The sequence below is a fragment of the Misgurnus anguillicaudatus genome, chromosome 5 (genome assembly GCF_027580225.2).
Source record: "Misgurnus anguillicaudatus chromosome 5, ASM2758022v2, whole genome shotgun sequence".
In the NCBI taxonomy this organism is placed as follows: Eukaryota; Metazoa; Chordata; class Actinopteri; order Cypriniformes; family Cobitidae; genus Misgurnus; species Misgurnus anguillicaudatus.
The window spans coordinates 19802716-19816298 of NC_073341.2; the positions used below are offsets into that span (position 1 = coordinate 19802716).

At 39.2% G+C, this 13583-nt stretch overlaps 1 protein-coding gene across 2 annotated transcripts in view; it reads right to left on the minus strand.

Annotated features, from left to right (window-relative positions):
- Positions 1 to 13583, minus strand: part of ncor2 (nuclear receptor corepressor 2) — a 115543-nt gene that overhangs the window by 26819 nt on the left and 75141 nt on the right. For both annotated transcript variants that reach the window (XM_073867690.1, XM_073867689.1), the window contains exons 16-22: positions 12335 to 12492; positions 11783 to 11845; positions 4878 to 5020; positions 4663 to 4801; positions 1328 to 1751; positions 778 to 883; positions 341 to 581 (exon numbers count right to left, since the gene is read on the minus strand). In XM_073867690.1, coding sequence (XP_073723791.1) covers positions 341 to 581; positions 778 to 883; positions 1328 to 1751; positions 4663 to 4801; positions 4878 to 5020; positions 11783 to 11845; positions 12335 to 12492 — 1274 coding nt within the window. The remainder of the gene's footprint in view (positions 1 to 340; positions 582 to 777; positions 884 to 1327; positions 1752 to 4662; positions 4802 to 4877; positions 5021 to 11782; positions 11846 to 12334; positions 12493 to 13583) is intronic.

A 13583-nucleotide genomic window follows, 5' to 3' on the forward strand; every position in this document is an offset into this window, starting at 1 on the left:
CTCTATCCCCTTTACCCTATCTCAGTTTCCCAACTTTCGCTAACCTACTTGTTCGCAATAATAACTTCGACACCATTGGTTGTTTCCTATCCCTTCGTAAACATTCACATTTACAGCTGACGTTCATCACAGCACTCCAAAGGCAACCGACTACACTACTCCTGCTTAACACACGTGTGCACAAACGCGCAAACACAACAAATCTTGCTTTACTGATGCAGTAGGCACAAGGACACAAGAAGAAACAAACAAAAGAAAATGATGGAGTATGAGACAACCGGGGAGATCGTGGTTGCAAAAGTACTAAAGAAACAGATGACATATAAAAAATGCAAGATACCCTCTCTCTCTCTGTCGGAGATGCTGGGACTGCGAGTCCTAAACCGTGGGCTGCCAGCGTCCCCGCCCCCTGGATAATGCTGAGATTTGGTTGGTTGTGGTTGCTGCTGTTTCACCTCCTGGGAGGATTCATGTGCCATGGTAATCTGTTGCTGGTACAACGCAAGAGCGTGGGGCATGGCCTGTTGTTTTCCTAGCAAGCCTCCCCGGTTACTGCTGCCTGCCACAGACACCTCTGGCATCTGCGCACAAATGTACAAAATGCTTTATTTATGAAATACATAAAAAGGCATCCTTATTTTAAATTATTGACAGTATTAGCCTCAATGGAATTAAAACAGCCATGGCAACTGCATAACACAACCATAACAAATGATACAACATATGAATGAAGGTAGATTGTAAAAGAACAGCTAGTTAGTATGGGTGAATACTCACTATGGGAGGTATAGCGGCTGCTCTCTGTTTAAGCTGTTTGAGGTCCAAGGGTTTCTGAATTGTAGACGAGATCACTCCATCATGGGCAAAGCTCAACAGACTTGGCCTGGGAGACGTCATTGAATCGAGAGTGAGGCGAGGATAGAAAGAGTTATTGCTTAATATGGTCAGAGCCTCATTGTGCCTTATTTACAGTCTTTGTAAACAACCCATTAACGCCACCGAGCTGCGCGCACACACACACACACTTAATCGCCATTTCAGCTCGCATAAACAAATATATGCTTTCCGTGTGCTGTCTTAGGGAAATGTAAAATACAAAATACACAAAAGACAGCCAGACGCACACACAAACTGCGCCCGCTCTGGCTGTTTTGTTTGGCGAGCTCACAAGGTAATATTTCCCCCAGCTTAGCCAACATATACACTGTTTGGTGTCATGGAAAAACAGAGCCGCCCTACAGGACAGATCCCAACAATCCCCATTTAATCAGCCTCCTAAACCACAATAGACATCGGACCCCACCCAGCCATCCACTATCAGTCTCACCTGCTCTTTTCCGTACTCTCCGTTTCCTCCACCTCGTCCGCACTACACGTGGCGCTGGAGTCGCTATCTTGATTTGCGCTTTTTCCGCCATGATCCTTCTTCTTGCTCTCCTTCTTTCCCTCCTCAATCTCCAGACCAGCAGGAGGTTTCTTATCCTCTCCAACCACTTCCTTACAGGCCTCTGCTGCTTCGGTCTTGACCTCCTGTTTCACTCCTCCCTGCTCTTCTTTTATCTTTTCCACCATTGGCTTGTCCTCCAGCCCAACTTTGGCAGGTGGCGCGTCTTTGTCTGCGGTAGACGAGCAGGATGCTGTGGCATTGGGTGCAGCTTTGGGTCGTGCTGGGCCCTCTTCTTTGACCTTGCTGTCGTCTGAGGAGCGTGGGGAAGGGAGGCTCTCCGTGTCGGAGCTGTTATTGACTCCACCTGGAGAAGAAGAAGACATGAGTGCTTGCTACTCTGTTGAACTGACTACAGGAAATCTTAACTAGGGTTAAACATGTTTCATATGCCTCGAAATAAAGTTTTGACCACAGCAACTTTCAAATAGATGTGTGATGTTCACATGGAGATGCAGTTGTATAAGTAATAGACTTTTGGAATATTATAAAACTACTTGATTGCTTACTGAATCAAATTCAGTAGGTAAAACGGTTAAAAAAAGATAAAAATCTTAAAAATCTCATTTCACATTTCCAAGTCAACCAGGCTTCATGTACAGTACCAATGCTTATTGTTGTCTCGAAACAAAATGTTAAATAATCTCTTACGATACCGTACATTCACACAGGGTGTCAGCGTTAATGTTTAATGGAGGGCGTGTCTGGAGCATGTCCCTGACACGATCGTCATAGAATAAACAGCCAATCACAGTGAGCCGCAACACAAAAAAGGTGGCTTTTGTTTTGACAGGTGGATGCTGGTTTGGCTGTGCTAGCGATTGCTGGTGTAACTCTAGTGTTAGCCACCGCAATGATTAATCTTTCCTCCAAGTTTATGTTCCTCTGTTCTCCAGTCTTGCATGAACATAATTGGCTAGCATCTGCAGAAGGTTATTTGTATAGGGCGATTTGATTGGCTGAAGTCTGCGTTGTTCCTTAAAGGTGCTCTAAGCGAATTCATGCATTTTAGACCATAAAACATTTTTTGTTACATACAGCAAACATCTCCTCACTGTCTGCTTGCTGCCTGTCCGCTGATCAAACTGTAAAAAAACGCGAGCTCTGTAGATGTCTGCGGAACGGAGGGGGAGGAGTTTGCTACGCTCTGTTTGTTTGAAAACAGTTCAAACATCAACAAAAAGTAACGTCAGACAGATTCGCTTAGAGCGCCTTTAAGTAGAGAAATTTAGAATTTTGAAAATCAAAAATATGCAGTGTTGGGGAAAGTTACTTTTAAAAGTAATGCATTAAAATATTAAATTACTCCCCAAAAAAGTAACTAATTGTGTTACTTAGTTACTTTTCATGGAAAGTAATACTTGCGTTACTTTTGCATTTCTTTTTCTTACTTTGCTTAGGCTTGATCTCTTTCGGGCCTTACAGGTGTTTTTTATCACTGAGAAGTCGCAAAAACGTCAAGCTCTGGCATGCCATCTTCGTTTAAATATTAATGTGTACATTTATAAAGTAATGCGTTACTTTACTCGTTACTTCAGAAAAGTAATATGATTACGTAATGCACTTTACTTGTAATGCGTTACCCCAACACTGGTTATATGCAAGTTGCTTTGGATAACAGTGTCTGTTAGGGCTGTGACGTATCACAAAACTCATGGTTTGATCACATTACGGTTTTTGAGGCACGGATCGGATCATTTCTCGGATCAGCAAAAAAAGGTGGGAAAAATCTAATAGGTACAGAAATCGAATTAAATGAATAATAACACTTTATTGTACAAATTAAATATTATTATTATTATTTATTTATTTTTAGAGCCAAAGAAGTGATTTTCTCTTTGTCTTGGATTGTTTGATTAACATTAATGACACAGACTTAAGTAGGTTAATTGAGGTAACTGTCTCTTTAAGACCAAATAAGCACAGACTGGTTTCGGACTCTATAATACACTTAAGACATAAACAAATGTTTTTATTAGAAAAAGAATACTGCGAGATCATTTTGTGTGTATGTGCCCTGTCAAGAACAGAAAGATTTTATGTTGGCTTACTTTTTGAAACGCGTCTCTCCGTATATGCACTACTCAGGGCACTTAAGCACGTGCACACACACAGGCGGAGGGCGAACTTTCCCCATTTAAATTTACATACTAATCCGCGAAACCGCGGGACAACTGCGATCCGTCACAGCACTAGCGTCTGCTAAATTAATAAATGTAGAAAAATAAGCCAAGTATACATTTTGGAATTGTACACCAATACAAAAATAATAATTATTTGATTTATTATTACATAAGGGAAGTAAAAATGTTCTTTGAACCAATTTCCCACTTCCTGTTTTATATAAAAACGACAAAGTTATTATAGTCTATAATAACTTTTCCCATTTAAAATCATTTTAGAGAAAAGTTCCCTTAAACAAATCTAACTTGTCTTTTTTCTAATGAAAAAGTAAACATAACTAATAAATACACAGCAGGGGTTATGATAAGCTTCATTTTCCCACTGGCATAACAAACTCAAGCGGTTGAACGTATTCTCCCAGCTGGATGTAATTACACAATAACCATAACATAATAAGCACTTCCCATTGCTGGCCATCTTTCACAAGATCTGACCTGATAAATGGGCTTCATGAACGCTTATGAAAGCTATTTATCGGCAAGCCACACCTGACCGCCAAACACGAAGCACAGAGCGCTCACTTTACAGATTTATTGCGGACACCAGTGACACTGTGGTTCCAGGACTACAATACGACACAAACTGACCTTCACGGCACTCGCCCACAGATATTCATCTGCACCCAGAGTCTTAGCAAAACATCTAGTCACTCCGTAACAACAAAACCACTTCAATTACTCCATTCAGGGCGCAAAGCCTAGCTCTCCTGGAAAACCAATTTCTGCCTGCAATGTGACTGCCGTCACGTTCTCAGAAGTGTACAGAAGTAGGTCAGGGTTCTATCACAAGTGAGGTCATAGGTGAGTCTCAACCACGTGTCGCTCATATTCTGAGAAAAGCTTTACGCTATTAAATTCAAGCTGCTGTGGGATTTCCTGGTAACCACAAGCCTCAAAGGTGTATGCTTCATTCTGACTGGCTTCTTATCTATGTTAGATAACTGTATAGAGATTGTGCAATCATCCTTTACATTACACAAAGTCAATGAGTAACATGCGTCAAATAACAACCTTAATACATAAAGACATTTGTACCTTCTCCATCCTCCTGAGCCTCCTCTTCGTTGCCACTGACTCCTGATCCCTCCATCTCCTCCTCTTCTGCAGCAGATGGAGCGCTGGCCTCCTCGTTCTGGGGAGCTTTACCTCTACGTCTGGCTTTACGCTCTCTCTCCTGTAAATAATTATAATAATAAACAACTGATTCCAGGACAACGAAACACATAGACGGATCTGGGAAAGTAACAGACCGATTTTATTTTATGCTGTTGGAGGATCTCATCCAGTTTCTGTCTCTTCTTGTAGTTGAAGTAAAAGTTCTTGCACTGGGAGACAGTTTTGGAGCCCACCATCTTGGCAATGGCGGACCAGTTTCGGCCATACTGGAGGAGACCTGTGGAGAGACGGCAAGAGAAGAAGCATGCTCACATTACCGATCGCAAAAAACAGGAAACAGAGCCATGAGTGCATGTGTCATCGCTGCAGTTATTTCTACACATGAGAGACAGTGTTGTTGTATGCATGATGCAAGGGGACACAAAGTGTTTCTCTGGCCTTTTGTCAAATCGTATTGACACAGACAATACAAAGACAACAGGAAACGGTGGGGAAAGGGAAGAGGGTTGCGAAATAACGCGAGCTGCGTGTTATAAACCGATTGTTGGTAGGCCAAACTGTTGCAATGCCAAATAAGCATGTCTGATTAGTTAGTTCGCCCTGTTGTTAGTTCCAACAAACTGCTAAGCCACAACTGTTGTGTATTTACACAATATTTCCCTACAGTTTGATCCAATAAGTCAAATGCACTGAAAATAGGCCAGCAACTCAGCTGGTATAGTTTATATAAAGCCCTGTTTACACCTGGTATTATTTGGTTGATCGCTTCACAAGTGGACGATGCTAAATACAGGTGTAAACGGGGTGTAAAACGTTTTGAGCTCATTCACATATAGATGTAGTCGAAAACATGCTTTTGTGGCGTAGTGTGGTCATGTGGTCAAATGTGTTTGTGCAGCCACAAAAAACGCCTACTCTTCGCCTACAGATCTAATGTGTAAACTGTATAACATTAAAGCGGCTTTTTAATTTTCGTTCCATTTTGCGAGCATGTGAAAGTTGCATGACCTTATTTCATACATTGTTTTGAAATATCTTAAAGTCCTTACGTATAGATTTACAAAACACTGCGCAGCATGTTTACTAACAACACAAGCAGCGGACTCTCGCATAATATTAGTGAGCGTTAACTTAAACCCGTCATTTCTTCCGCTCGTAAATCGCCCATAGACCCTCCCCTCGACCTTATCAGGACAGAAGAGATTGAAAAAAAACAAAGACCATAGCACGGTTTCACAGACAAGGCTCAGCTAAAGCCAAGACCAGGTCTTAGTTAAATGAAGATGTTTAAGCTTCTTTTATAAACATGCCTTTGAAAAAGACGTTACAGGTGTGTATCGTGAGACGGCACTGGCATATTTTAAGAACTGTCAGTGTAAGATATTTTAAGTTAAGAGAGCTCAAACATGTGTTTTAATCTAAGACTACCCTTAAAGGAAAACACCACAGTTTTTCAATATTTTACTATGTTCTTACCTCAACTTAAATGAATTAATAAATACCTATCTTTTTTTAAAACGTGCACTTTTACTCTTTGTGCAGCGCTTCTTGAATGTGTTAGCATTTAGCCTAGCCCCATTCATTTCTAAAAAGTTTTATTTTGTGCCACTATACTTAGTCGTGTAACTACTCATGTAACAGTCTTTAAATAGGGAAAACATAAAAGTGTTTGGTGGCTTCTAAATTCATTCCTGTTTGGATCCTAAGGAATGAATGGGGCTAGGCTAAATGCTAACACATTCACGAGGCGCTGTACAAAGAGTAAAAGTGCACGTTTTAAAAAAGATAGGTATGTATTCATTCATTTAAGTTGAGGTAAGAACATAGTAAAATATTGAAAAAAGTAGTGGTGTTTTCCTTTAAGCCTTGAAGCCTGTGAAACCGAAGGCATGTGTCTCTCTCGTCCACCTGTTATCCGATCGACCAAAACACATTTTAATACCAGGTAACAAGCTCTGATTTACAGTACACAAAGCCTAACAAACAATCTGTCGCAACACTGACACAACACAAGATCGTGTGTGCTTGGTTACACAAGCCTCAAGCGTTCTCATCTGCCTAGCGTGATGTCATTATGGGAAACCTCAATAAAAGGTCAAAGACCATGTGCTGCCATTTGGCGTCTGAGGCAGGAAAGTGGGACAGCAGCCTGAAGTGAACTTTATTCTCAATTACTTAATGACAAATCTAAAATCTGCCTTGAATACCTTCAAACTCAGTCTAAATAGCTGCTTAGACTACATGTGATCACAGTACTGCTGCCCTTCACAGCAAAGCTACAAGATAGTAAATGTGGCAGAGAGAGCAAGAGATAGGGAGAGATAAACAGACACAGATAAGCGACAGATAAAAAGTGCAAGTATATGGAGTTCACTAGTAAAAGCAGTCACACTGTGACATTAAAGCTATCATATAATTATTAGCTTCGTTTTATTATACTGTATGAGTTGTACGTGCTTTCATGTTAATCCTCATCTGCATCTTTGGTGCTCACTTTCTGTGTCTATCTATTCCTTAATCTTCCAGCTGCTGCACTAGCAAACACACAATTTAAAGACTCGCTAACACATCAAGGTTTAACAATTTATACACACACAATCTTCTTCCACATAGTCGACCAATTCCAAAGGTCTTTTCTTGCACAATCCAGCATATGGCAAAGTGGCTGTTAAATGACACTTCCTGAAATGCAGGTTTCATCCATCAAAGCTCTTTGATTTCAAAACAATTCAGTCATCAGAAGTTGATGATGATACCTCCAAAAGTACAAGTACTCCAGTCAGACAGAAGCCATGTCGTCCAATCAGCTTTGTTAATTTTAGATCATGTGCAGACACTGTATCCAATCAAACCCCTCGACCAACTGGGGACCGTCCAATCAGGGACTTGCATGGAGAAGATACGAGGCCCGCTGGTCTGCTCTTTCTCATCGCTCCATTAGTCTTTTATTTTCGCCCACACCATCTCCATGGAAATGCGCACGAGAGGCTCTTGAAGCTCCGTCACAGCTCGTGGTAACGCGTGCAAGCAGGAAAGAAAAAAAGGGAGTGGTGTTTGGGAGGGAAAGGAGCTCTGCTCCCATACCCTCCTTCTATCCGATAGCTTAGCTGTAGTTTTCCCGTCTCTTGTTTAAACACGGCAGCCCCTTTCTTTTTCTCCTCCAGCCTTCTGTATTTATCAAACTCACGCGCTTTCTCTCGCCAGCTCTCTCTCGCTCTGTCTCAAGGCCACAGTTTTTTTCCACTCCTCTTCTCTGGCTGCCGCTTGGCTGGACTTTAACAGCAGAGTGAAGCCGAGATGCAGTAACTCCACCCCCCTAATGCCCTCCCCTCCCTGCACAACCCCATCTGATCTCTTCTATCACTCTCTCTCTTTTCTGCACTCTCTAATACATAGTCTCTGTGCCAAAAGGCAACTATGTACAAACAATCAAAGGCAAACAGAAAATAAGAGCCGGGCGGAGAAAAAGAGAGATAATGTGAGAGGTTTGATGTTGATTTCGTGAAAAAAGCAGAAGAAAAGCGATTCCTCCAAACTGACCTGCTTTTTTTTCTTCAAAGTGACCTCTGCACACAGTCCTTAACAACAGTTAGAGAGCGAGCGAGAGAGAGAGAAACACAAAGGCTTGCCAAGTCCTCCGATTCTTGCCAACCCACAATTCAACCACTTCCTTTCTGCACTCATACGGCTGAATCTAACCACTCGTACGCTTACTCAACTCTACACAGGGAAGAGAGATTGAAAGTGAAAGAGGACTTAAAGAAAGAGAGAGAAAGCCGTGTACACACTGTAAATAAATCGTTTCTTCCCGTGATACTATCTAATATATTCCTCTGCATAAAGAGTGCTGGATAATAGCAATTAAAGAGACAACAGACGAATTGTGTACATTAGTGTCCTCATAGCCAACATATAAGATCAATTCATTTCCCTCATTTATACACAGACATGAACTCATGCAAGGCCACCCTGCTTTTGACTAATTCACACTGGCACAGTCTTTCAGAGTCAATCTCTCTCTCTGCGTGTGTGTGTGCGGTGAAGAGCAGCGAGACATCCAGGTGCCATCAACACATTACTGCCCTCTTTCTCTTTTAAAGTGATCATATATAAAGAGATTAGCATGCAGAGCCGTAAGCTGCTTTATAAAGGACAGATGAGGTAACTGGCGGGTGAAAGGGGTTACACTGGCAGGATATGTGGGGTGAGAGGAAGATTAAGATAAGGATGGTGCAATAAGATTAAGTACAGCAGTGTTTTGGCGAGCAAGACTGCATTCTAGGTTTAAGTGTGACAGCATTCTGTACCAAAGAGAGATATCAATAAACAATATTAAAAAATTTACATTTAGTTTTTTTAAGAGAGATTATCATCTCTTTTAATAATTCTTACTTGTGCAATGTTAGTCAAGGCTTCCTGCACAGCAATTATTTATTTTGTGTATGTGTCCATTTACCACCCCCTCGATAAAGTTTTTAATTAAACTAGATTAAGTTTTTGATTAAGTGTGTAATAAAATGAAAGTAATAGTTCAGCCAAAAAAAAAAAATTGTGTCATGATTCACCAGGACTTTGCCTTGAATACATGTCAACGAGACAAGAAACGGAAGAAGTGCAAATCTGTATTTAATTTATTTTTAAGGTGGCAATATTAAACGGGTGATTCTCACGAAATCCAGACTTAGAAGGTGTCCAGCATTTATTTAAAAAGCCCTTGAAGTCAACTTTTTTTGCACATAGATTTTATTTTTATTTAAATTAAATAAAAAAATTATCATTACCGCAACATGTTATTACATTAAATATATGCATTTACAAACTCATGTTTTGGTAATGAGAACTAAAAAGTTGTCTAGGTACTATGACAAACAAAATTTCAACTTGGCTACCTACTTGGTAGCCATCTTGAGTGTCACAGTGAATTATGTCCCTTCCAACTATTTTTTTTAAAAATGTTAGTTCATTGAGGGCTTAAACAATGATTGAAAATTGTTGCGGAGGATGAGAATTTTTTTTGGACACATTTATATTCATTATTATTGTCTCTACATTTACCAATGATCACCAAATACTACATGTTTCTTTACTGTAAATGTTTATGGTATAACATGCACTGAAGCTTTTTATTTTTTAGATTTTTTAATTATAAATATTTCCATGTCAAAGAACCAAAATCCAGTCATGGACAAATTGCGGTAATGAAAATTTTAACCTTAATTGTGAAAAAACAACAAATTTGTTTTGTAAGATGTCATTTGAAATCATGTGCAAAATAGTACATGAAGAGATGTTTGTAACTGTATGCTTCTTACTTTGATAGCATTTACTTTGCAATTTTTTATCAAAATGTTTCATGACACCTCATAAATCTAATTTCGCGAGAATCACCCAATACACTTTACACGGATATGGAAACGATTGCTTTTCATGGTAGTTCGCCCAAAAAATAAACAAAATCTGTAATTTACTCTTTCTCAAGTTGTTACAAACCTGTAAAAAAATTATTTTGTCCGAACGAACACGAAGGAAGATTGTTTGGAAGAATGTTTGTAACCAAACAGATCAGGGGCACCATTCACTTCCATTGTATTATTTTTCCTACTATGGAAGTCAATGATGCCCCAGATCTGCCTTCAAAATATCTTTCTTTGTGTTTATCAAAACAAAGTCATTTTTGCAGGATTGGAACAACTTAAAGGCGGGGTGCATGATCTCTCAAAGCCAATGTTGATATTTAAAAAATCACCTAAACAAACACGCCCCTATCCCAATAGAATCTAGACCGCCTTTTGATAGACCCACCCCACACATACGCAGCTCAGGCAATGATGCCAATTGGTAGACACGCCCCTTTACTGCTGATTGGCTACAAGTGTGTTTTGGTACTCGGCCCGACTCCCTTTTCCAAAGTGTTTTTCAAAAATCATGCACCCCGCCTTTAAGAAAGAGTAAATGACAGAATTTCCATTTATGGGTGAACTACCATGAAAAGCAATGATTTCCGTATCTGTTTAAAGTGTTTAATATTCCACCTTCAAAATCTGTATTAAATACAGATTCGCATTTCTTCCGTTTCTTGTCTTGTTGGCATGTATTCAAGGCAAAGTTCTGGTGAATCTAAACAATGAATCAGATTCAGTTCCAGGGAAGAGTGGTGAATAGTTATTATGTTAGTTTACAACACGCAGCCTGATGGATCAGACATGACTTGCTGATGCCAGAAAAACAGAAAACTGTTAGCGAAGCGACATGGAGCTAATCTGAAGTAGGTCAGACAAGCGGGCGTTTAGCAGAAAGATCAGAGCTTTGCTCATTACTCATGGATTCTGTCCGCATTCCACTAATATAATCCAGTACGTCCACTAATATAATCCAGTACAAATGTGTTTAAAGATCTGTTAACAGAGCTCTTATTGTTTGTTCTTGAACAATTAGTAAATGACAACCATCAAATAAACACACGGCGAGAGCATTCGGACGCATTCTTATGAGTATGAGAGTGTGTGAAATGAGGGCAAGGGCACAGTCTGTCCTTTGGCGTTCGAGTAAATGTTTGTAGAGTTGCTAGGTTGAGGGTTGCCGTTCTTATCAGCAGGCTCGTACGACTACACAGCCAGAGAATTCCAAGAAATCGGAATGCTCGTCATTCATAAGATTCTACACTTACCCTACCCCTTATGTTGTAAATACTTAGGCTAATTTAACTACGCCTGGGCTAACAATAAGTGTAATCATAGCTCAGTATAACATATTTTACAAGCGTTAAATGAATTCCACGGAATGATGCAGAATTCCAGAAAATCAGAGCCTAGCAGAACTGTGATAACCTTTTGATCCCAGACATACAAACAGCCTTCTGAATATTAGATACCCTCTTACGCAAAACTTAAGACCCTGGCAATTTTGATCTCTAACAGAAATATCAGCATCCCTAGACAATATATTCTGATCCAGACCACCTTTATGCTGTAATATAAGTGTGTACAAACAGTTTGTCTATACAATGTGTGCAGTTTGAAAAAGCCACAAGGGTTCTGACCTTTCTTTGCAGTTTCCATCTCCTCCTCAGTCCAACGAGAGCTTTCGTTCATCTCCAGGTTTGCTAAGACGCAAAGAAAACAATGACATAACACATCCATCCAAAACAGCAGATGCTAGGCGGTCAATAAAAATTACAGAATGAAAAGTTTATATATGAGGAAAGTACTTAAATAAACACATAAAAGAACAAATTGAAGGTGAGGAGAAATTAAAAAAGGCCTCAAGAGCTCTCGTGATAAACCTTGGGAAAGGCCAAGAGCTGTCGGAGGAGCCGTTTAGACCCTCACGCGGAGGTATAAAACATACTGCCGTACAATAAATGACAGTTCAAGAACACTCCTACATGAGTTAGATAAGCCTCTTTCATCAACTCTAGGCAAGTTAAGAATTAAGTTATAAAACTAATATGAAGCACAATGTTAAAAGGTCATACACAATGCTTTGAGTGCATTTATGTACTCATTTCACTTTGAGTGCATGAGACCTAAACAGAGGGGTTCATCTACTACACTTAGGGTGGGTGTGTAAGTTAAAGGCTCTGTATGCTAACCAAGCTCATTATTGAGAGGTGAAGTGTTCTCTTCCTGTTCGCTGGTCATAGAGCGAGTCACTCGTCCCTTCCGATGTCCACGACTATTTGCGGTGCGTCGCCCTTTAACGGCTACAGGTTGCTCTTTTTCCTCCCCGTCCTCACCAGAGGTGTCATCTCTACAATAAAAACAAAGCAAAGACAAATATATTATACAATATATATAATTTGTATATCTATATCTATACATCTCTATATCTATCTATCTATCTATCTATCTATCTATCTATCTATCTATCTATCTATCTATCTATCTATCTATCTATCTATCTATCTATCTATCTATCTATCTATCTATCTATCTATCTATCTATCTATCTATCTATCTATCTATCTATCTATCCATCTATCCATCTATCCATCTATCCATCCATCCATCTATCCATCTATCCATCTATATCTATCTATCCATCTATCTATCTATATCTATCCATCCATCTATCTATCTATCTATCTATCTATCTATCTATCTATCTATCTATCTATCTATCTATCTATCTATCTATCTATCTATCTATCTATCTATCTATCTATCTATCTATCTATCTATCTATCTATCTATCTCTATCTATCTATCTCTATCTATCCATCTATCTCTATCCATCTCTATCTATCCATCCATCCATCCCTCCATCTATAGATCCCTCCATCTATAGATCCCTCCATCTATAGATCCCTCCATCTATAGATCCCTCCATCTATAGATCCATCCATCTATAGATCCATCCATCCATCTATAGATCCATCCATCCATCTATAGATCCATCCATCCATCTATCTATCATTTTTTTTCTAGATATATTTTTATTAGTGCTAGGCAAAGATTAATTGCGATTAATCGCAAACAAAATAAGCATAATATATGTTTATGTACTGTGTGTAATTATTATGTATATTTAACCACACACACACACACATATATATATTTATTTCAGAACTTTGTAATTTATATAAATAAAATTAATATATATATAAATAAATACATACATGAATGTGGGTGTATTTATATAAACATAATAATTACACAGAGCACACACTCATATATTATGCAAAAAAAATCACTTTTATTTTGTATGCGACTAATCGCGATTAATCTTTGCCCAGCACAAATTTTTTTATATATACACACACTAATCATTTGCAGAGTAAAAGGTTTTTGTTTACATATGTGTGTTTACTGTGTATAACAATTACGTATACATAAATACGC